The sequence below is a fragment of the Salvelinus fontinalis genome, chromosome 8 (assembly GCF_029448725.1).
Source record: "Salvelinus fontinalis isolate EN_2023a chromosome 8, ASM2944872v1, whole genome shotgun sequence".
Lineage (NCBI taxonomy): Eukaryota > Metazoa > Chordata > Actinopteri > Salmoniformes > Salmonidae > Salvelinus > Salvelinus fontinalis.
The window spans coordinates 37,514,047-37,535,919 of NC_074672.1; the positions used below are offsets into that span (position 1 = coordinate 37,514,047).

Consider the following 21,873-nt stretch of genomic DNA (forward strand, 5'->3'; position numbering starts at 1 on the left):
AGCAAAAAAAACTAAAAAAAAACTTTTCCCTTAAAGTATACTTTTTTGAGATGACTAATGTTATTTTCCCCACTACAACAAAAAACTATGTAAATACATATCATTTTGTCCAGGGTTTATATGCATAATTTGTCCCAAAACAAATTTTGCCTCACATCTATTCTGATGGTGGGGAATGATGGTCGATGACATCTGGGATCAACTTCGTTACCTTGCTTGAGCAAATTCGAATCAATCACTGGTCACTCGTCATGTAATGCCTGATTATTTTCAAAATGGAAGCGCAGAAGACTGCACGTGAACTTTTCTCTGAAGCAGTGAAAGCAGTCCTAGAAACTTGGCCTGTTTTACAGGTAGGTGAATATTTCATATATCAAACACTGTATATTCGAGCACAGGCTCTAATGGTGTAATTATTCAGTCCTAAATAGCAATAAGGACATTCATGGGCCGTGCTGATAGCTGGCTACTAAATGTAACAGCGTTAGCTAGCTGTAGTTGTTGGACTGTGCTGTATTTTCCTTCGTGCACTGTTTGGTTAGCTAGCTCTATAGCGACAACGTTATAAGCGTGTCAGCTTCCTAGAGATCTAATTAAGCAGTATGTTGATGTTTGTAGTTACATGTGTGTAACAAATAGTGTACAAACGTTGTTGTTTTGCAGATCGCAGTTGATAATGGATTTGGAGGCGTGTACGGCCAACAGAAGGCAGATTGGATGGTGGATGTGGTCCAACAATATTTTCATGACAACGGTAACCTGACCCATGATTTCCGTACATAGCCTATCGTTACCCAAATATATGTTGTATTATTATATACGTCGCATCTTCCTCTTTGCGTTACCGCAAACTGCTAGTATGAAGCACCCGTGTCTGCTCTGGTTAGATTACTTGTTGACATGCTGAACAGTCCCAGGCAGACTTTCAGTTCAAGTTAATTGAAACTTCTTTGTTTACAGCAAACCTGCAGCCAGATGAAGTGGAGGACTACATAGCAGACCTTATGAACAATGAGTTTGATACAGTGGTGGATGATGGCAGTTTACCTCAGGTGCACATTTTGTTTTCAATTCAGACATTTAAAATGTCAACACACAATATTGGAGCTACCTGAAGGTCTGTTTCATTTTCAACCAACCGCATTCTTAATGTCAAAATGTCTCTAAATCAATGCTTTCTTCATTGATCAGGTGGCACAGAAGGTTAGCCAGATCTTTACACAGTGTCAACAAGGAAAGCTTGCAGAGGTCAAAGATCAGATAGTCAAACTTAACAAGAGTGCAGAACGAGCCAAGGTCACACCTCAACCAAACGCTGCTGAAGACTGTAATGGAGATGAAACAGAGGTACGGGTTTTATTGGTATAAGATGTCAAATTGACTTGTCAATTCTGAAAAGGTTGTGATTGTGACATTGTAATCTTGTCATTGTAATCCAGTTCATGGAGTGTGAAGCAGCAACGTCAACAACCCCCCCGCGTAGTGCAGCACCCAAACAGACAGATCAACCCCAAGAGGAAAACGATGGTTGGACGACAGTGGTGCGCAAGAAGTGACGCTACTGTAGAAGTGCTGAGTGAATTGGGATTTTACTGCCGCCTAACACTGTTGCTGTTTTGTACTCGCCGATGGTTCTGTCATATTGGGAGGATGGACATATGTTCTGATGAAAACCTGGACACAACCTATACCTCGAGTTCATTAGCTCACATTTATGCAGGTGTCAAGAGGTCACTTATCAGGGCATCTGAGGAACTGTCACTGTTAACAGGAATTTCAGTGTTTTTGGTACATGGAAATCCAGTTCAGTAGCGATTAAATAACCATCTATAGTGTGTGTATATATATATTATATATATATATATATATATACACACACACTATAGATGGTTATTTAATCGCTACTGAACTGGATTTCCATGTACCAAAAACACTGAAATTCCTGTTAACAGTGACAGTTCCTCAGATGCCCTGATAAGTGACCTCTTGACATATATATATACACACCACTCACCTACAATGCAGATTAAGGCAGCCCCCAAGGGGTTGGGTTAAATGCGGAAGACATTTCGGTTGAACAACTGACTAGGTATCCCCCTTTCCAATAGTATGTATTACTGAGTAAGGGATAGAAAATGTTCAATTTTCATATCAAATTGATAGAAGTCTATTTATAGTAGTAAAAGTTGTCAGCAGTGTTAAATATAAAACTTAAACAGCCAACTTAAGAATGGTGAGTTTATTTAATACACCATCTCTTGGCCACATGACAGTGGCATACAGTACTCTAAAACTGCCTGAATCTGGTTTCCAAAAAAGATTTATTCTGAAGAATACAGGTTGTAAGATATCTGGTCTTTCATGTTTAAACACATTTTATGTTCACAAAATAAGCATTCCACATACAGTTTGGCGACATGTATAAAAAAAGTGAAGGATTTTTTTTGTAGACTTTTTGTTTTGCATATCAAGGCACTATTTTAACAAATGTGACTCAGCACAATGAGAAGTAGATCATCCATTTTAAAACAAACTACAGATATCATATTCATCCCAACCATTTATAGAACCTGTAATACTGCTTTAATAAATACAAAGAATCTGTAGATTTAGGTTACTGCTACTTATGTGCTCAGAGTAATGGTAACGTCAGTTTATATTAACTTTAGATAAATACTCAACGTTTCATTTAGAAAAGATCTCCATCTAGGCTGAGAATAACCACACTGACTTAGTGGTACAGTATGGACTCAGTGGTATACAGTAAAGGTTAGAAGCATGGTAGTTGTGTTGTGGTGGTGGACAGTAGTCTACAAGTTGAGCCAGGGGTGCTGCAAACACTGAGCGGCGGTGGCTCTCTTCTCTGGTGTGACGTCCAGCATGGTTAGGAGGAAGTCACTGAACTGGGCCGCCTGCTCCAGTGGCCACTCATACTTCTCCAACAGCACCTCAAACAGACCCCATGGCTTCAGGTTGGCTATGTGCCTCAGCTCACCTTCAGGAGGGAAAACAATACATTGTTACAGTGAGCTAAACATTAAACCACAAAAATAGGGCCATAGTCTCTCAGATCATCATTTTGGGGGCTGCCGAGTGGCGTAGCAGTCTAAGGCACTGCATCTCAGTGCTAGAGGCGTCAGTACAGACCAGGCTGTATCACAACCGGATGTGATTGGGAGTCCCATAGGGCGGCGCACAATTGGCCCAGCGTCGTCCCGGGTTTAGTGTCATTGTAGATAAGAATTTGTTCTTAACGGACTTGCCTAGTTAAATAATAAATCCTATTAGGCACCATACAGGTATGTCATTTTGAAGATATTTCTGTAGACATCTGTTCTACGAACACTGAAGAAAAACATTGTAGTGGTACATTCTAAGCAGATGAGCACTTGAGTAATACGAGACAGGATACGTGAATTGTACTACTGTAACATTATCTAAATCGGTCTGACCTTTCTTGTTCTTGACGCGTTGCTCAACAAGGCATTGTTCCCTTGAACCAGACTATTCTGTGACATAGCTTTTACATACAGTACAAAACCATTACGGATACATTTGACTTTTTTTGCACCTAATTTACTGTAAGACTTACCTCGCCTGTCAAAGTATTCTCGTGAATATCTCCCAGATAGAGCAAAAGGGGGCGGAATGGCTCCCATTAACTCAATGATGTGTGCAATGTGATCTGAGAGAACAAAAGAGAGCATTTACATCCCTGTTAAATTCTCATTAGACTAACAACTCACTATGTAACAATTTACAAATGAATGGCTTCCTGTTCTGTGTGGAATCAGAAATTGTCTGGCTTGAACAGCTTATTTACATACAAGCATGAAACATACATAGCCTAGACAAAACCTCTCCTTGGGGACCCCCAGATCAGGTATTTCACAATTTTGTTGTAGTCCTAAACAAGCTCACCTGATTCACATAGTAAGGGCTTTTTGATAAGTTGCCTATTGGAATCAGGTGTGCTAGCCTTGGAATAGATAAAATACCTGGAATGGCTGGCGTCCCCGGTAAAGAGGTTTGAGAACCACAGGCCTAGACAATACAAGGAGAGTACAGATCCCTCAAACTCAACTCTGGACCTCGAAGCCAGTTCCACTGCATTGTTCCCCTCTTAATAAGGGATTGATTTAGACCTGGTGGGTGCAGCTAGTTATCAGAGATAGAGATGCTCACTTAGAAATTCTTGTTTTGAAGGGGGAAAAAGTGCTTTTGTCCATTAAAATAACATCAAATTGATCAGAAAGTTTAATTAAAATAGTACCCTCAAAACACCAGTCTCAATGTCAACAGTGAAGAGGCGACTCCGGGATGCTGGCCTTCTAGGCAGAGTTGCAAAGAAAAAAACATATCTCAGACTGGTCAATAAAAAGAAAAGATGAAGATGGGCAAAAGAACAGACACTGGACAGATGAACTCTGCCTAGAAGGCCAGCATCCCAGAATCGCCTCTTCACTGTTGACGTTGAGACTGGTGTTCTGCAGGTACTATTTAATGAAGCTGCCAGTTGGACTTGTGAGGCATCTGTTTCTCAAACTAGACACGAATGTACTGGCCCTCTTGCTCAGTTGTGCACCGGGGCCTCCCACTCCTCTTTCTATTCTGGTTACAGCCAACATTAATAATGTCTACATTGTATTTCTGATCAATTTGATGTTATTTTAAATGGACAAAAAAATTGCTTTTCTTTAAAAGAAAAGGACATTAAGTGACCCCAAACTTTAACTGTATGTGTGACATATATATCCTAAAAATATATGGGGGATTGGAAATGTAGACAATTACATTGATGGAAGCAACAAATCGGCAATATTAAAGCTGATCCACCCTTTATTTTTTTTTAAAGAAAAGAGTTGAATACCCCTGGTACAGACCTTCATCTCTAGTGTAGTCCTCTCCTGAGTGGGGCTCGAACAGGTAGTCCCCTGTAGCCAACTCAAACGCCTGCAACAAAAATGGCACGTTGGTCAAAATACAATCCACAGAAGGGCAACGCTACAGTGGGAGATCTCAGACGAAACAGGACACATACATAGGATGATGTGAAGAAGGTGGTGGTTTGAGTGGTCCCGTCACGGTTTCGTAGCTTACCATGCAGGCTACGCTCCAGATGTCTGCTGGAGTGCCGTATTCTGCCCCTATCAACACCTCCAGGGCACGGTACTGACGTGTCTGGATGTCTTCTGTGAAGTGTTTGTGCTGGGGAAGTAGAGGGCTAATTAACACCATACTGTTCTTTACCATCTCCACACATCACAAGAGAACAGCTCCAAGTCCAGGTTATCATGAGAACCGAACATACAGAGCTTGTTCTTCCTGTTGAAAACAGTCACTTACCACCCAACAGGCATTGCCCAGGTCTGCTATCTTGATGCGTATTTTGTCAGCATTCTGTGGTTCCAGGGGATTGACCAGGAAATCTGCAGCACTGAACACTAGAGTGACAGACATACAATTTAGCTCATAATCACAACAACCTCACCATCTAAATACAGAGAACAGTAAAGCAACTGCATGCTGGTGCCAGATATACACAGGGCAACAGAAGTGACAGACAGGATCACAGACAGAGAGATGCCTAGTGAGATACTAACTGCTGGGGGACAGTCCGGAGCGTTGGCTGTCTCTCCCGGTGGAGTAGCCTGACAGGGTAGACAGTGCTGACTCAGACGTGGCTGACAGTATGGAGCCAGCAGACATCCCTGACATCCCAGAGCCAGGGCTGCAGAAACGCATGGGGTTGTGGCCGTTCCAACCCTCCTCGATCCACAACGAGCCAGACTCCGGGCTGGCCTTGGTGTTAGCCGTGGACGAGACGTGGGTGTAGCAGTTCCCGTTTTCATTCCCCTTCACCACAGAGGAGTCTGGCAGAAGAAATGGTATCAACAACATATGGATTTAATACAGAAACTCAACCAGGAAATACAGCTGCTACCAAATCACCATTATGAAGGGATTGGCATTGCAGTGTCACTAGTAGAGGTGAACCACTCACTGTTGGCGTTCCTCTCTGGGTCCCCAGCGTCGTCGTCCTGTCCCCAGGGGGTGCGTAGAGGGTTGGAAGGGTCTGGTGGAGAGGTCCCGTCCAGATCCTCCATCTTCTGAAGGTCCACCAGTCTCTCCTCCAGCAGACGCTGCTGCCGCTTGGCCTTCCTCTTCAGCTTCTTCTTCTTGTTCTTGGTCACCTTGCCGCTCTAGACACACAGATGGACATAGAGACAGATACAGGGTCAGGCCAGGACGTCTGGAGCTTTCCCAATCATGATGCCAGCCTGACTGACCATGTGATGCTCCCTGACAACACTACCAATACTGTAGATTCTGATGACTCCAGTGCACAGTACCAGAGGGTCCAACACAGAGAGTACATGCCAGGCAGAAAAATAGGAGTGTGCAGAAAGGAAGTACCAAACTGAGAAATATTCAGTGTTAGCCCGTCTTCAGTCTCTCTCACACCACAAGTCTTCCTCAGACAGGTGAGCTTTAATACGTTGTAGTAATATTACGGAGTTCAGATGGCGTTGCCTGTATCTATATACAATGGGGCTCAATTACATTTCACATGATTACTTTTGATTCTAATCCTCATTTCCATGGCAGAACCACTGCCCTACAACAAACAGTTTTGATTGCAAGTAAAACTTGTGGGCACTTAGGAAGCAGACTAAACATGATCCCACCGCAACCTGTATATATCCTGCTAGCTAGATGACAACGCTATTCTGAGCTGCAGCATGTTACCGTCGACAGTTCTCCAGTAGGTCTCTTACAGAAAGTCCATCCCATCTGACAGTATCCCTCAAAGCTGACTTGGTGAACTCACGTGCCCACGGCTGTCGGAACAGGCTTTGGCTCAGTGGGTTAGCGTGCTTAGCGGTGATCTGCTGAGGCAGCTAACGTGAGCCACGCCTGGAATTTGAGGAAGGGCCAATTGTATTACAAGGGACCAGATGGCATTCTGTTTTCCAACTGAATAACAGTGCTACGGCTTTAAACTTGCAACAGCACACGCTCCAGCTCAAAAGTCCTTTAGGTTGTTTATTCCACTGCATATACTTTAGTCTACTTCTTAATGGATTTGGTATGAAATGCTGTCTACGCTTCAGTAATACATTAAAGTATGGTGCTCTTTAAGTGCCAATTATGTGATCATTCATGAGGTTTAATGAATTGTTCAAAACAAAGAACTGCATACAGTGGGCTAGAAGCCTTCTTGGTCCTGGAGGAACATTACAGAGAAACGTGATAGGAAATGTTCATCACGGCAGATGAAAACAACCTATTTCAAATACGAATAAAAAAAAGTACTCAAATTAGATCTATATGAAAGGAGGGCAGCTGTAAAGAGCCTATCGGATAAAACTGTATCAAGTCAAAGAGCTGACACTTTCTCACATCACAAAATTGTTGTGAAAAACCCTACAAACCCAATAAAGAAACCGGTTAAATGATTATGTTCTTTGTTGGACAGCAACAGGAGGCTGGAACGATGCTTACATAGAAACCACAAGTCAGCCATGGGGCAAAGCATTGTCCACTGAGAATGTATTACTTGTGATAAGGTATTACTGTGAAGTGTCTGACGGTGACGATTCGGTCACCAAGACCTCATTCCCTCTCCTCGATTTTTTACATGCCGTTTAGAAAACCAACTACTTTTTTGACATGCGGAGACAGATGATACACTACCTGAGTAGGAGACAAACCACTAAAGACACACACACACCAACCATCACAACGTCAGAAAATAATCGTTAGGCAACATGATCACATCACACAAAAGCTGAGGTGAGTTATGATCAACGTTAAAGCACTGTTCACCAAAAGTGATGTTTCTTTCTATTTTTTTTTGCAAGACTATCCCTTCTGTGGCAGGCAGGCAGGACTTCAGTCTGAACATACCTGGTTCTCCCTTGGGGCGGTGCTAACTGCCATCAGAAAACGAGGTAAAAAAGGAAGGGAGGGACAGTAAACCGTAATGACCACAAAAACAAACACACAAGAAAAACAGGACAAAGTTAGAAACCAAATAGAGACAGAAGAAATGACGATGAGCAGATTTGATAGCAGAAAGTATGCAAAAGAGAGAAGAGACAGACGCATAGGAAACATCTAAACATGCAAGTAACAAATCACCACAGATTTACATCTAGACAGTTTTGACTAAATTTGAGAGAGCAAAGGCTTTTGATGGAGTCAAAGTGAATATAGATAGTTGTCTGTATGTGTACAGCAGGGGTTTCAAACATCAACAGTGTTTTCAGCGAGGTCCGGAAGGCCACACTGACATTTTGTAAATTTCCTTGCCATCAAAATTCAAAAGAAAAAATTCCTCTGTGCATCACGACGAGACTATATGTAGACCCATTATCATTTCTACAGTTTTAACCAGTAAAATGGTCATCCACACCCCTGGTGTACAGTATAACACATTACTGTGAAGCCAGTAATTTGTCAAGTCCAATTAAAATTTTAACAATTACAGCACACATACAGACACACATGAAGCACTCACAAGATGACCCTATGCTATATCCCCTCAGAACAAGTCTGACTAATAACAAAACGTATGTTTAAGTTGAAAGTCTAGATGTTTTCATCATAATGAACCAACCAGCTCACCTGAGGAGCCCGAGGGAGGAGGGGCTCCTGACTGCTGCCACATAGTGGCCTCTGCAGCCAGCCGTCTGATGTACACATCATCTACATCCAGCAGGATGTTCTCCGGCTTGATGTCGGTGTGGATGATCTTACATTTGGTGTGCAGGTAGTCCAGGCCCTGCAGAACCTGTGAAGGGCAAGACATGGAGTATGTATAAGGGTGGTTGAAATGGATACGTGGAACTTGCCAGTTTCTAGTAAAGTGTTACTGACTACTGTATCATTAACATACATGCTAGCAATGGTAATATCTAATACGTTGATCATATTTTCCAGGTTCCCTGGCTATTTTCTAAACGCTGCACCTGTGAAACCGACTTGATATGCTATAAACACAGGAGAAAGTGCTGTGGTATTCCTTACCAGTCGGAGAATGCTCTTCACAGAATAGCGCTGTGTGAAACCTGCTTGATGTGCTATAAACAGAGGGGAAAGAGCTGTGGTATACCACTGTACCTGTCGGAGAATGCTCTTCACACAGACTAGAGGAAGGCCCATGTAGTTGGACTTGATGATCCACTTCAGCAGCTGGTGACCCAGAACCTCCAGCACCATACACACATCTGACACACCAGTTAAGGAGAAGCGGATTCACTCACACTTACACATGAAAGATCCCTTTAATACACAGACCAAAATCATATTTATTTACCATGCCTGCATTTTTATATACATCTGAAAGTAGTGTGTAAAAAAACATGGACAAATTAAAAGCCACCTAATGACCTAGTCATGATTCCTGCATTTTCACAGACCCTGTGACCAAAACACAGGTATTGTGTCCGTGTGAATGGTTCTGCTTTTTCATAAATTCAACACTTCCATTGTTTAACACCTACTTAATTTGAACTGCAAACAGCCCACATGGTTTAAACCCCCCCACCCCTACCAATTGCCCAGTTCCCTACTAATAAGTATAAAAGGGGTCTACCTGCAAAATAAGAGGTAAATTAGGGGCTGTTTGAAAGGGGGTCATAAACATTACCTTATATTCTTTTTTACAGGTAACATACCACATCTTCTGTCTGAAATGGGTGAAAGAAAACAGGGAAAAATAGTAGTACAGGCAAGTAGGAGGAGAGGAACAAGATGTGTGCAGGGTCCACCAAACCCAGTCGCTTACAGGGTCCACCAAACCCAGTCGCTTACAGGGTCCACCAAACCCAGTCGCTTACAGGGTCCACCAAACCCAGTCGCTTACAGGGTCCACCAAACCCAGTCGCTTACAGGGTCCACCAAACCCAGTCGCTTACAGGGTCCACCAAACCCAGTCGCTTACAGGGTCCACCAAACCCAGTCGCTTACAGGGTCCACCAAACCCAGTCGCTTACAGGGTCCACCAAACCCAGTTGCAGCCGGTAAGCAGCAGAAAGGATACGCACGCCATTGACCCCGGATATCTTAAAGTCATCAATAAGCTGTACAATGGTCTCTCGTTTGGGGTCTGTAGGGTCACTGTCTCGCACCTTGGGCCACAAAATAAGCGTAGAAAAGTTACTTAAATTCAGAAACAGAATGATCTATCCGTATATGCTAGAGATGTTTGTTAGAATGTACTAGACTACAACTCCCCAGAGTGTTGGGCTAGCTAGCCATCTACACAGTACAATGATTATGACATCAATCAATTTCACCAAACAACTATGTCATTTGCTTTGGAGGATGCCCTTGGGCTTGTAGCCATTAATGAATGATGTCTGTGGGTGTGCTGTCTGTCTGAGGGTGAAATAAATAGGAAGGCACTCACACATCTGAGCAGTTTAATCTCATCCAGCGCCGTCTCTGTGTAATGCAGAGCACTCTTCACCACTTTCAGTGCCACAAAGCGCTTCCTCCTACACACAAACATAATCATGTCATGACTCAAACTGAAGAGAGAGAAAAAAGAAAAAAAAATAGCCAATAATGAAAACTTAACCATTCAGCACGGAATGAAACAAAATGATGGGAATGAAAAACATTAAAAAAGGATAAATATCATTAGGCTTCTCGTTTGTGTATTACTGGTATAGTTTAACAGATGCACTCGAAAATCAGTCACTTACTGCAGGTCCCAGCATAGCCATACAGTAGAGAAGTGACCCCAACCAAGCTTTCTGACTACGTGATATCGGCCATTGAACAAGTCTCCAATCTTCACTGGGTAGTACCCACCTGAAATATACATAGACTTTCACTCACACAGGCTTATTGGCATTATTGCATCATCCTAGTAGATAAATGATATTGTGAGGTTGACATACTGTATCTACAAGGGCATCATATCATAAGTATTATTTCAAAATCCATGTGGTGACTACATTCATTACATAACCACCAACACAAGTAATTCCACTCCCTGCTGATTTTTCAAATAGAATGACCTTGACTGTCACTTTCCTAATCTGCCACACTATTGCATCGATCCATTAGACAATTATATAGCCTACCTTTGCAGTAATCCGATGGGTCCTCCTGCTCCTCATCATCTGATCCGAGCAGCTCTGTTGGTGGAGGGGTGAAGTCAGGTGGGGGTGGGCTGAGAGCCTGCGGAGAGGTGGTCTGAGATGAGGTCAGTGGTTTAGGTGGAGTAGAGGACAGAATTGGAGGGATCCCTAGTGAAGGTGCTATGGGAGAGGACAGTACGGGGGTGGACAGAGTGTCAGAGGAGGGAGTTAGTGGTATAGGAAGTGGCTGGGTGGTTAAAGGAGGACGTAAGAGATGGGGAGGGCTCTGGGACAGGTTGAGTGGGGCAGGGGGTTGGAGGTCCGGGGGTTGGAGGTCCGGGGGCCTCTGGGACAGGTTGAGTGGGGCAGGGGGTTGGAGGTCCGGGGGTTGGAGGTCCGGGGGCCTCTGGGACAGGTTGAGGGGAGGGGTGGGAGAGGTTTTTGGTGGAGTCGCAGGCCTGTGTATTGTGAGGATGCGACACAACTCATCTGCGGTGGGAATCTGGGACCTGAAACAAAAACACAGAACAGCCTGATGAAACAACCGTCTCAATATGGTTTCTGTTTGCCTGTAGGAAGGTGGTGACAATGTCTTTGCCTAAACAATAACAACCAGCAAAATATCCCTTTACCAGAAAAAAATAGACTAATTACATCAGTTATATTTAACTAGTCATCTAAAAGATTGACGTGACATTCAGCAATGTAAATACTGTGATTCTCTTGTAAACAAGAAGCATGCGTGCGCTTCAACAGACAATGAGGGGTTTGTGTTTTATTATGAGTGAGACGTGCGTCACATTAAATTAGAGTGCTGACTGTGGCCCGTCTCCAAAATTCATTGGGGGGGGGGGGGATTATGCAATTACCAACAGATAATGATAGTCCAAGTAGTGCACCCCCCATATCTACATTTGCATGGTCCCCACACGTATTTGTAACAGCAGTGAAATGGGTATTGTTAAGGTTTGCCAGGGTTAAACTGAAATAGGCACAGAGCAGGAAAGGGGGGAGGCATGAGTCAATGTGCTTATCTGGAGAGGTGAGTCGCTCCACCGCCCCCGTGTATTTATAGCACAGACATAACTACTAGCTAGACAGAACCAGCTGCAAGAACTGATACATGCTGGTAGCCGACGCATAGGCAGGGAATGGGAATAACGTTAGAGTAGCCAACGTTGCTCACCCAATATCCAAACTGGGGAGGTTGTCACCGGATCCTTTTCGATGTTTCTTTCCTTTCTTCTTATGCTTCTTACTGTGGGTGCTATGCGGGTTGTTATTACCGCTGGACACTGCTGGCGATCAGGGAATATATCATTAACTACCATATTTCCACAAGGCTAACGTTACGGCTATATGCCTTGTAGTATCTGCAGTACTCACTCGCATGGACAATCCGCTAGGGTTAGTTTAATACGGGATCCTTGGGACGTCCCTAACCGTAACCCCCTACCACAACCCTTACATAACCCTAACCCTTGATTTCACCATTTTTTAAATGTCAACTTCAATGGGGTGACTTAGGTACGTCCCAAGGATCCAGGGTTGCAAGAAGCAATCAGCTAGCGCTAACTGGAAATATTACATTTCCATTTGCAAATTGGACTAACGTTACTTGCCAGCTGCGGATTTATTTTTGTGTGAAATCTGAATACATATCGTTGACGTGTAAAACTTAGAACAAGACGGACAAATATTGGAAAGAAAACACATTGCCACTGGAAATATTTTTAACACATTAGCTAGCTCGTTAGCTGGCTAGTTTAGCTAGCAAGGAGTGTCTGTGCTAGCTGGTTAGCTTGCGTGCGCCAGACAGCTGGCTGGCTAACGTTAAGCTAGGCTTTTTTTATACAATGACAGAAACATACAAATCAATTCAAACTCAACGATGAGATAAATTAGTAGTCATGCGACCATCTTTATCATTTACATTGTGTTAAACGGTAGATACAAACATAATATTTGGCATGTTTTAAAACTCTCACCGTTCATCGATATCATCAGTGCAGCTGCCACCGCACACACTGCTGGCAGGCTGTATTTAGGTTCGCGCCTGCGCTGTAGTTATGAGCACAAGCGCTTTGGGAACAGTGGTGGGGTCAGCTGAGCAGTGGTAGGGCCGTGGAACAGTGGTCACTGGTCAGGGGGATATGGGTATGGCAAGTCATTTAAACATAATCTGTTAAATTTACCCTGGTCAATTGTCATTTCGATTAACCTGGCATGTATCTACCATCCAGGCTGTATCACAGTGCAGCAGGTAGCCTAGTGGTTAGAGCGTTGGGCCAGTAACCGAAAGGTTGCTGGATCAAATCAAAAATCTGTTGTTCTACCCCTGAACAAGCAGTTAACCCACTGTTCACTGGTAGGCCATTAATGCAAATACGAATTTGTTCTTAACTGACGTGCCTAGTTAAATAAAGGTTCCATATAAAATCACAACTGGCTGTAATTGGGCCAGGTTTGGCCGGTGTAGGCCATTGTAAATAAGAATTTGTTCTTAACTGAAAGAATGTTATTGAAGAATATAACTTAAATATAATATAAATAAATCCCTAATGAGATTTAGTATAAAATCAGTGGCCTACTCCATTGTTTTTGTTTTTGTTGGTAACAAAACAATGTATAGTATAGTGATTTTGCCTATCTCATGGACTGTAAATCCTTGTATTCATAGCTCCATCAATGAATTTAAAATGCAATGATGGTGGTTACATTTCCCCAGTCCCACCCCTCAGCTTTGGCTATACCAAACCAAATGGATGGGCTGTGGGGTGGAAGACCAGTATAGTTACCAATGGATTGAGGCTTCCTGGTCGCTTGTGCCAACTCATGGCTTGTTTGTCATGGTTATGCTGAAATAATAGCTTGGCCCAACGTTGTTTGTTTTTCGATGTAGGATTGTACTGAGTAATGGTGATGTTTGGCTGGACAGAGGTTTAACATAAGAACGTTGAATGTGATACATTGGGGGTAAATGTAATATAAATGTCATATACTGGAAGGGGTTGGCACGGGTCAGATTGTCTGTCTCTGCCACACTGACTCCTGTCTGTGTCTACCACCCTGTTGTGGTAAGAACAGGAGTATGAGGAGCTACAGCAAGAGGGGAATGTGGGAGGAGGGACACATTTTAATAGACATTGGAAAGGAAGGAGAAATAGACAAAAATAAGAGACGGAAGAACATGGTGAACTTTCTTGCTGGGGTGTCTGGGATTGGGCGCAATTAGGTGGTTGACTCATCAAATACAAATGGAGGCAAGGAAACAAGAGAGGAAAGGAGGAAAGTAGACAGTGAGGGGAGGGAGGGTTGAGAAGAGGGAGAGAGGGTTGAAGGGAGGGAGGGAGGGTTGAGAAGAGGGAGGGAGGGGGGGTTGAGAAGAGTGAGGAAGGGAGGGGGGATTGAGAAGAGGGAGGGAGGGAGGGAGGGAGGGAGGGGGGGGGTTGAGAAGAGGGAGGGAGGGGGGGGTTGAGAAGAGGGAGGGAGATGAGGTGAGAGGAAAGATTGGGAAGACTAGAGTTGTGGTTTACTGCATGTTCTTGTCAGACAGTCAAATTTAGGTTTGTTGTCTCGTGTCTCTCCAATGTTTACTCTGGTAAGTCACCTCAGGACAAGCATCTGTCTGTTTGAGTGTTTACTGTAAAAAGAACAACACCTCTGTCTGCTCCCAAATGGACCTTTTGGACTGGAGGTCTGGATGGGCTGGGATTGTCACCCTCTCTGACGTTATAGGACTAGTCGTTAATGCACGCACACACATACACACGCACAAACACATGCACACACAAACAAAAATCACACAAATGCACTCTTGTGCACACACACTCAGTCACTCACTCAATCAGTCAGTCAATCTGTCAGTCAGTCATTCAATCAGTCAGTCATTCACTCAGTCAGTCACTCACTCACACTAAATATGGGCATGTAGTGGCTGGGTTGGTTTTTGACCTGGGACTCCTCTAGAATATCATATAGGCTTTATATTCACATCATTTGATATTTCTGTAAATTCACACCTTGTAACCCTGCATAGCTGTTGTCTGTGATATACAGTGTGGGATGAATATACACACATTGTAAAGATGCTTGTGTATGTTGCTGAGGTTGTAACAGATGACGTCTGAGCAAGCGCCTGGCAATGACATATACACATAGCTAATATATATACAGTGTGTGTGTGTGTGTGTGTATTTACTATGCAAACAGAGAGTGGCAGTCAGCAAGTTTCACTCTGCAGTGTGAGGTTAGTCAACAGAAGTGGCACCTGCTTGGTTCAGTCAGTGTGTGTGTGTGTGTGTGTGTGTGTGTGTGTGTGTGTGTGTGTGTGTGTGTGTGTGTGTGTGTGTGTGTGTGTGTGTGTGTGTGTGTGTGTGTCTATCTATGCAGAGATTGTATAATATGTGTGTTTGAGGGAGATGGGGTTTGTTAGCAATTGTATGTGTGTTACAGCCTTGACAAGGCCATTTTTCATTTTTAAAGTGGTCTTACCTCTCTTCGTAGATACTGTAGATGCCAATGGAAGGAGGCCAGACATGGGTGACTCCAACGAGAGCAGATACTGTCTGCTTTCTCTTATGTAGGCACAGATCCAGAATCAGTTTGCTCAAAGAACGCAAAACGGACACAGGAGGTTGGTGGAACCTTAATTGGGGAGAATGGGCTTGTGCTAATGACTGGAATGGAATTAGTGAAATGGTGCCAAATACATTGAACACATGGTTTCCATGTGGTTAATGCCATTCCATCTGCTCCGTTCTGGACCTTATTATGAGCCGTTCTCCCCTCAGAAGCCTCCTGTAAATACTGACCATAGAGTCTGAGGGCAGCTTCATCCTTACTCCATATGTCGACCAGGAACACCCCACCAAACCCATTTGTCTATGACAGACAAAACAGCATGACAGACCACTGTCTCCTGCAAACATAAATGATGTCATCACCATTGTGTGCTAGATCATTTCTTACTATTTTCCTCCCTACTTCTCTTTCTAGTTGCCGCCTTCCTGTCTCTCCCCAACTGTTTCTTTCTCTCTCTCTCCACACCTCTCTCAATCTCCACATCTCTCTCTTTAATGTATACCCCTACCTCTCTCACCCCCCACCCACCTCTCTCTTGCTCTCTCTATCTCCCCACCTCTCTCTCTCTCCACCCAGGTGTTTGTTAGTTTAAGGCAATGAGGACAGGACTAGAGGGCAGGAGAGGAGGGGTGATCTGTGTTTTCTGGAGAGATGAACGAAGGCCTTTGTTTAGAATATGAGAACACACTTTTTCCCCCTCTCTCTCACTCTCCCCACCTCTCACTCTCCTGTCTGTGCACTCCTCCTTCTCCTCTTCCATCCCCTCTTTTCTCACTCTCTATCCATTCTCACCTCTCACTTTTAGTTCTGCTGGTACAGTATCCTCTGGGGAGTGTGCTTAAAGAGTTGGGAGTCTCTTGGGAGTTCTGTCGTCTACGTCTCCTCTTCTGCTTCGCAGGTTTATTCTTTGCCTGATTTTTGCTTCTGGAGGTGCTGCCATACTCAGGAGGATCTTTGTTACTTCTCTTTACTCCAAGACTGGACAGGAGGTGGTTTCAGAAACACAGCCCAGGTCTCAAAGTTTTTCCTTGTCTGTAGTCATTTTTTTCTTGGACTATCCCAGTTAGTTTGTCTTGGACTATCCCAGTTAGTTTGTCTTGAACTATCCCAGTTAGTTTGTCTTGGACTATCCCAGTTAGTTTGTCTTGGACTATCCCAGTTAGTTTGTCTTGGACTATCCCAGTTAGTTTGTCTTGAACTAGAACAGTTAGTTTGTCTTGAACTAGAACAGTTAGTTTGTCTTGAACTATCCCAGTTAGTTTGCCTTGAACTAGTACAGTTAGTTTGCCTTGAACTAGTACAGTTAGTTTGTCTTGAACTAGTACAGTTAGTTTGTCTTGAACTAGTAGTCTCCAATCCTGGGTTTTGGATTTGACCAGCCGTGGGCTCAGATCCAGAAACCTGACGTGGCGATGCTGAGATTTTGGGTTCTGTGTCTGTCTGTGAGTGTTCTCAGTGTAGGCGTTCTAACTCTGATACCCCAAAAACACGAGATAGAAAATAAGGTACAACACGACGTGGAACATGTGCGTGGAACACGGACCGTGGAACATGAAGCGAGGGAACCCGATAAAATCAATGCAGAGACTCTAGCAACCCACCAACCTGCCACATACACTCCTAAAATGGACACACATGCCACAGTCTCAACTCTGACAGACATACCTCTTACAGAAACAACTGTGATAGGTACAGCTATTACGGAGTCAGACGTACCTGTGGTCGCCACATTTCTTTCATCAGGTGAGTCATTCTCTGTATGCCTCTTCTATGCATTCTCTGAGTACACTCTATAGTTGACATAGCTGTCCGTAAAAAGCCCATTGCAATCCACTAAAACAGTGAGGATTTTAAGAGTCTAAATCCTTGAAATGTCCTTTATAAAATATATTTTAACCTTAATCTCTAATTCTAAAATCTAAGTGTCTCTCTCAGCCCTACCCCTCACCTCATTACCGTATGATGAAGAAGGCAGGGTTCAGGAAAAAGGCAGAGAGGACGAGAATCCAAGAATTGAAGAGGAGGAGGAGAAGGGGAGAGTGAGGGATGAGCAGATGAGAAAGGACAGAGAGATGGAGGCGAGCAGAGGGAGGAGAGGAGTGACGGGAAGGAGACATGCAGCAACTGTAGAGTCCACTGCATACAGAGTGGTAGGTATACAGACCTCTTCAATTCTCCTTTATTGACGCACCGATTTTTTGCATTGGATGCTTCTTAATCCACCGCATCCGCCAATGTAACATTTCCACATCTGCGGTGAAAGGTGGCATAGCTAGAGCGGTGTTTGTCAGACCATGAGACATCCCGAAAATCGGTCTTCTCACGAATACGTCTGTAGCGTCCGAACGGTTTGACCTACAAACTATTCTGACCACTCCATGGAAAGAGGACACCCACAAGTGTCAGGGGACTCATCTGAAGTCGGTACAGTTGACGTGAAAACTTCTGTTTGTAGCGTCCAAACCATTTGGTCTACACTATGGAAAGGGGAGATTCTCACGAACACGATGGTGTTCTCCATTTTGCTCTATGAGCCCCACACGTGTCACAGGACTTTTCTGAAGGTAACCGGTACTGGTTAAAAAAAGTATGAAGGTAGTTTTGTGCCAACCCCAAAAAGGGGTTAAATATGTGTGTAAAAAAACTAAATATATTTCCTGAGCTTTCTTATCTCTCCTAGATGTAGGACAGACACTTTAAAACCTTGTTTCTTATGATATATTTTGTCGACTGTCTTTATGGCCATTTATGAATGTGTTATTCAATGCGTTTCTCTGGGCTATAGTAGCAAAGGCCAAATTCAATATTTTATCAAATAGTAAAAAAAAACTAAAAAAAAACGATTCATAGTATGACCATCTTAAAACAATTTCATATGTCAGCTTAGAACCTTTTAAGAATAATTCATCCTTTTCTATTGGTTCTTCCTTTTCCCTCCCCTCATGCAGGCAGGTCTGGGGCGCCCCCTACCTGGCTGGAAGAAGCGAGGCACAAATGGGGGAGCTGAACAGGAAGGTATTCTCAGGACCATACTAAAGGAACTACACAGTGATAAGGACAGACTGATGGACACAGAGAAGGCAGAGGAAGAGGAAGATGAGGAAGAAGAAGAAGAAGACGACGATGAAGATGAAGATGATTCTGAAGAGGAGGAAGAGGAGGAGGTACGGTATCGTAATGAACAGGATCCTTTCATCAGGCAAAGCATGATGATGACAATAATAATGATGATGATGATGATTATGATCATTTTTATTTTTTATTACTAGGAGGAAGAGGAAGAGGAGGAGGAAGAAGAGGGGACAGAGTCTCCCACCAATCAGACAGTAGCAAGGACCAGCTTCACAGAGTCTCTCCCAGGGACGTGTCAAACGTCTAAAGGACAAATAAGTTGCAGGGGTGTTGGCATGAATCACCTCCCAATCATCACCGACCTTGGGGTCACGACCCTGGACCTGGCAGGTGAGGGGGTGGGTGGGAGTAATATGAAATGAGTGTTGTAAAAGGTAATATGTACTGTATAAAATCATGTATTGTGTATCTGACATTAGTGAGTGTGTATATCAGTGTGTATATTAGTGAGTATATTAGTATATATCAGTGAGTATATTAGTAAATATATTAGTGTGTATATTAGTGAGTATATTAGTATGTACAGTTGAAGTCAGAAGTTTACATACACTTCGTTTGGAATCATTAAAACTCGTTTTTCAACCATTCCACAAATTTCTTGTTAAAAATTCTTATGGCTGAAGGGGCAGTATTGAGTAGCTTGGATGAAAGGTGCCCATATCAAACGGCCTGCTCCTCAGTCATAGTTGCTAATATTTGCATATTATTATTAGTATTGGATAGAAAACACTCTAAAGTTTCTAAAACTGTTTGAATTATGTCTGTGAGATTAACAGAACTCATATTGGCAGGCAAAATCCTGAGTTGAAATCAAAACAGGAAGTCAGAAATCTGAGCTTGTATATATTCACCAGAGTCCCTAATGAAATCCCCTTGAGATATGAATGATTGTGCACTGCCTATGGGTTCCACTAGATGTCAACCATCAATATAAAATATAATGAGACTTCTATGATGTTGTGGGAGAGAATGATAGCAGAATCAGTCAGGTGTCCATCAAGCAGCCATTTTCTGATCATGCTTTTTCCTCATGGTACTCACTTGCTTCCATTGCTCACGAAGACAAGAAAGAATACTCCGGTTGGAACTTTATTGAAGCTATATGTTAAAAACATCCTAATGATTGATTCTGTACTTAGTTTGAAATGTTTCTTCGACCGGTAATATCACTTTTTGAAGTTTTTGTCCAATATAACGCTGACCAGAATTAGCGTTTGGATATGTAAACCAGACGCGCTAACAAAAGAAGGTATTTGGACATAATTAATGGATTTTTTCGAACAAAACAAACATTTATTGTGGACCTGGGATTCCTGGTGTGCTTTCTGATGTAGATCATCAAAGGTAAGGGAATATTTATCATATATTTTCTTGTTTATGTTGACGCCATCTTTGCGGCTGTGGTGTTTTACTTTTGAGCGCCGTCTCAGATTATAGCGTGGGTTTCTTTTTCCGTAAAGTTTTTTTGTAATCTGACACAGCGGTTGCATTAAGGAGAGGTATATCTATAATTCCATGTGTATAACTTACATTTACATTACATTTTACTCATTTAGCAGACACTCTTATCCAGAGCGACTTACAGTAGAGTGCATACATTTTATTACATTTTACATACTGAGACAAGGATATCCCTACCGGCCAAACCCTCCCTAACCCGGACGACGCTATGCCAATTGTGCGTCGCCCCACGGACCTCCCGGTTGCGACAGAGCCTGGGCGCGAACCCAGCCCAGCCTGGGCGCGAACCCAGAGACTCTGGTGGCGCAGCTAGCACTGCGATGCAGTGCCCTAGACCACTGCGCCACCCAGGAGACTTGTATTATCATCTATATTTATGAGTATTTCTGTTGAAACGATGTGGCTATGCAAAGTCACTTGATGTTTTTGCCACTAGTGAATCTGGTCGCCTCAATGTAAACTCAGATTTATTTATATAAATATGAATTTAATCAAACAAAACATGCATGTATTGTGTAACATGAAGTCCTATGAGTGTCATCTGATGAAAATAATCGAAGGTTAGTGATTCATTTTATCTCTATTCTGGTTTTTGTGAAGCTATCTTTAGCTGGAAAAAATGGCTGTGATTATTGTGGTTTTGTGGTGACCTAACATAATCGTTTGTAGTGCTTTCGCTGAAAAGCCTATTTGAAATCGGACACTTTGGTGGGATTAACAACAAGATTACCTTTAAAATGATATAAGACACATGAATGTCTGAGGAATTTTAATTATGAGATTTTTGTTTTTTGAATTTGGCGCCCTGCACTTCGACCGGCTGTTGTCATATCGATCCCGTTAACGGGACTGCAGCCATAAGAAGTTTTAACAAACTATAGTTTTGGCAAGTCGGTTAGGACATCTACTTTGTGCATGACACAAGTCATTTTTCCAACAATTGTTTACAGACAGATAATTTTTTTATTTCATTTTTATTTCACCTTTATTTAACCAGGTAGGCTAGTTGAGAACAAGTTCTCAATTACAACTGCGACCTGGCCAAGATAAATAAAAGCAGTGCGACACAAACAACACAGGTAACAGATGGAATAAACAAACGTACAGTCAATAACACAATATAAAAATCCATACACACTGTGTGCAAATATAGTCAAATTAGGGAGGTAAGGCAATAAATAAGCCATAGTGGCGAAATAATTACAATTTAGCAACAGTGATAGATGTGCAAGTAGAGATACTAGGGTGCAAAGGAGCAAAAAAATAAATAACATGGGAATGAGGTAGTTGGGTGGGCTATTTACAGATGGGCTGTGTACAGGTGCAATGATCGGTAAGCTGCTCTGACAGCTGACGCTTAAAGCTAGTGAGGGAGATTTAAGACTCCAGCTTCAGTGATTTCTGCAATTTGTTCCAGTCATTGGCAGCAGAGAACTGGAAGGAAAGGTGGCCAAAGGAGGAGTTGGCTATGGGGATGACCAGTGAAATTATCTGCTGGAGTGCGTGCTACGGGTGGGTGCTGCTATGGTGACCAGTGAGCTGAGATAAGGCGGGGCTTTACCTAACAAAGACTTATAGATGACCTGGAGCCAGTGGGTTT

At 43.0% G+C, this 21,873-nt stretch overlaps 3 protein-coding genes and 1 long non-coding RNA gene across 5 annotated transcripts in view; 3 read left to right on the plus strand and 1 right to left on the minus strand.

The window, feature by feature from the left end:
- The first annotated feature begins 242 nt into the window (after positions 1-242).
- On the plus strand, positions 243-1,844 carry tsr2 (TSR2 ribosome maturation factor). The gene is made up of 5 exons (XM_055932420.1): positions 243-353; positions 664-754; positions 961-1,052; positions 1,192-1,347; positions 1,440-1,844. The coding sequence occupies exons 1-5, from the start codon at positions 276-278 to the stop codon at positions 1,554-1,556; spliced, it is 534 nt and encodes a 177-aa protein (XP_055788395.1). The 5' UTR covers positions 243-275; the 3' UTR covers positions 1,557-1,844.
- Positions 1,845-2,224: 380 nt separating this feature from the next.
- srpk3 (SRSF protein kinase 3) lies at positions 2,225-13,186 on the minus strand. Of its 2 annotated transcripts, none has more exons than XM_055932422.1 (16): positions 13,085-13,186; positions 12,283-12,391; positions 11,100-11,605; positions 10,716-10,824; positions 10,418-10,505; positions 10,049-10,136; positions 9,127-9,233; positions 8,632-8,797; positions 7,912-7,937; positions 6,005-6,203; positions 5,604-5,873; positions 5,347-5,444; positions 5,101-5,208; positions 4,884-4,953; positions 3,593-3,685; positions 2,225-2,995 (listed from the first exon to the last, which is right to left on the minus strand). In XM_055932422.1, the coding sequence occupies exons 1-16, from the start codon at positions 13,098-13,100 to the stop codon at positions 2,811-2,813; spliced, it is 2,238 nt and encodes a 745-aa protein (XP_055788397.1). In that variant the 5' UTR covers positions 13,101-13,186; the 3' UTR covers positions 2,225-2,810. The 2 variants fall into 2 exon arrangements, with proteins under 2 accessions (XP_055788397.1, XP_055788396.1); XM_055932421.1 differs by having other exon boundaries at positions 12,283-12,394; positions 13,085-13,184.
- LOC129861209 (uncharacterized) lies at positions 3,685-4,799 on the plus strand. The gene is made up of 2 exons (XR_008760518.1): positions 3,685-4,215; positions 4,350-4,799. It is a non-coding gene; the product is annotated as an uncharacterized LOC129861209 (long non-coding RNA).
- Positions 13,187-16,188: 3,002 nt separating the features above from the next.
- si:dkey-32e6.6 (extracellular matrix protein 2) overlaps positions 16,189-21,873 on the plus strand; it is a 36,709-nt gene continuing 31,024 nt past the window's right edge. The window contains exons 1-4 of the mRNA XM_055932423.1: positions 16,189-17,423; positions 17,616-17,830; positions 18,629-18,844; positions 18,950-19,142. Of these exons, the coding sequence (XP_055788398.1) occupies positions 17,093-17,423; positions 17,616-17,830; positions 18,629-18,844; positions 18,950-19,142 (955 nt within the window). The 5' untranslated portion in view covers positions 16,189-17,092. The remainder of the gene's footprint in view (positions 17,424-17,615; positions 17,831-18,628; positions 18,845-18,949; positions 19,143-21,873) is intronic.

Bases quoted from the DNA above. Each gene is read 5' to 3' on its own strand.
- tsr2 (XM_055932420.1), top strand. From the start codon at position 276: ATGGAAGCGCAGAAGACTGCACGTGAACTTTTCTCTGAAGCAGTGAAA. The intron at 1,053-1,191 runs GTGCACATTTTG...TTCATTGATCAG, and splicing joins ATGATGGCAGTTTACCTCAG to GTGGCACAGAAGGTTAGCCA. The intron at 1,348-1,439 runs GTACGGGTTTTA...ATTGTAATCCAG, and splicing joins GTAATGGAGATGAAACAGAG to TTCATGGAGTGTGAAGCAGC.
- srpk3 (XM_055932421.1), bottom strand. The intron at 10,825-11,099 runs GTAGGCTATATA...TGTATATTTCAG, and splicing joins CCCATCGGATTACTGCAAAG to GTGGGTACTACCCAGTGAAG. The intron at 2,996-3,592 runs GTAAGTCTTACA...TCCCTCCTGAAG, and splicing joins AGAATACTTTGACAGGCGAG to GTGAGCTGAGGCACATAGCC.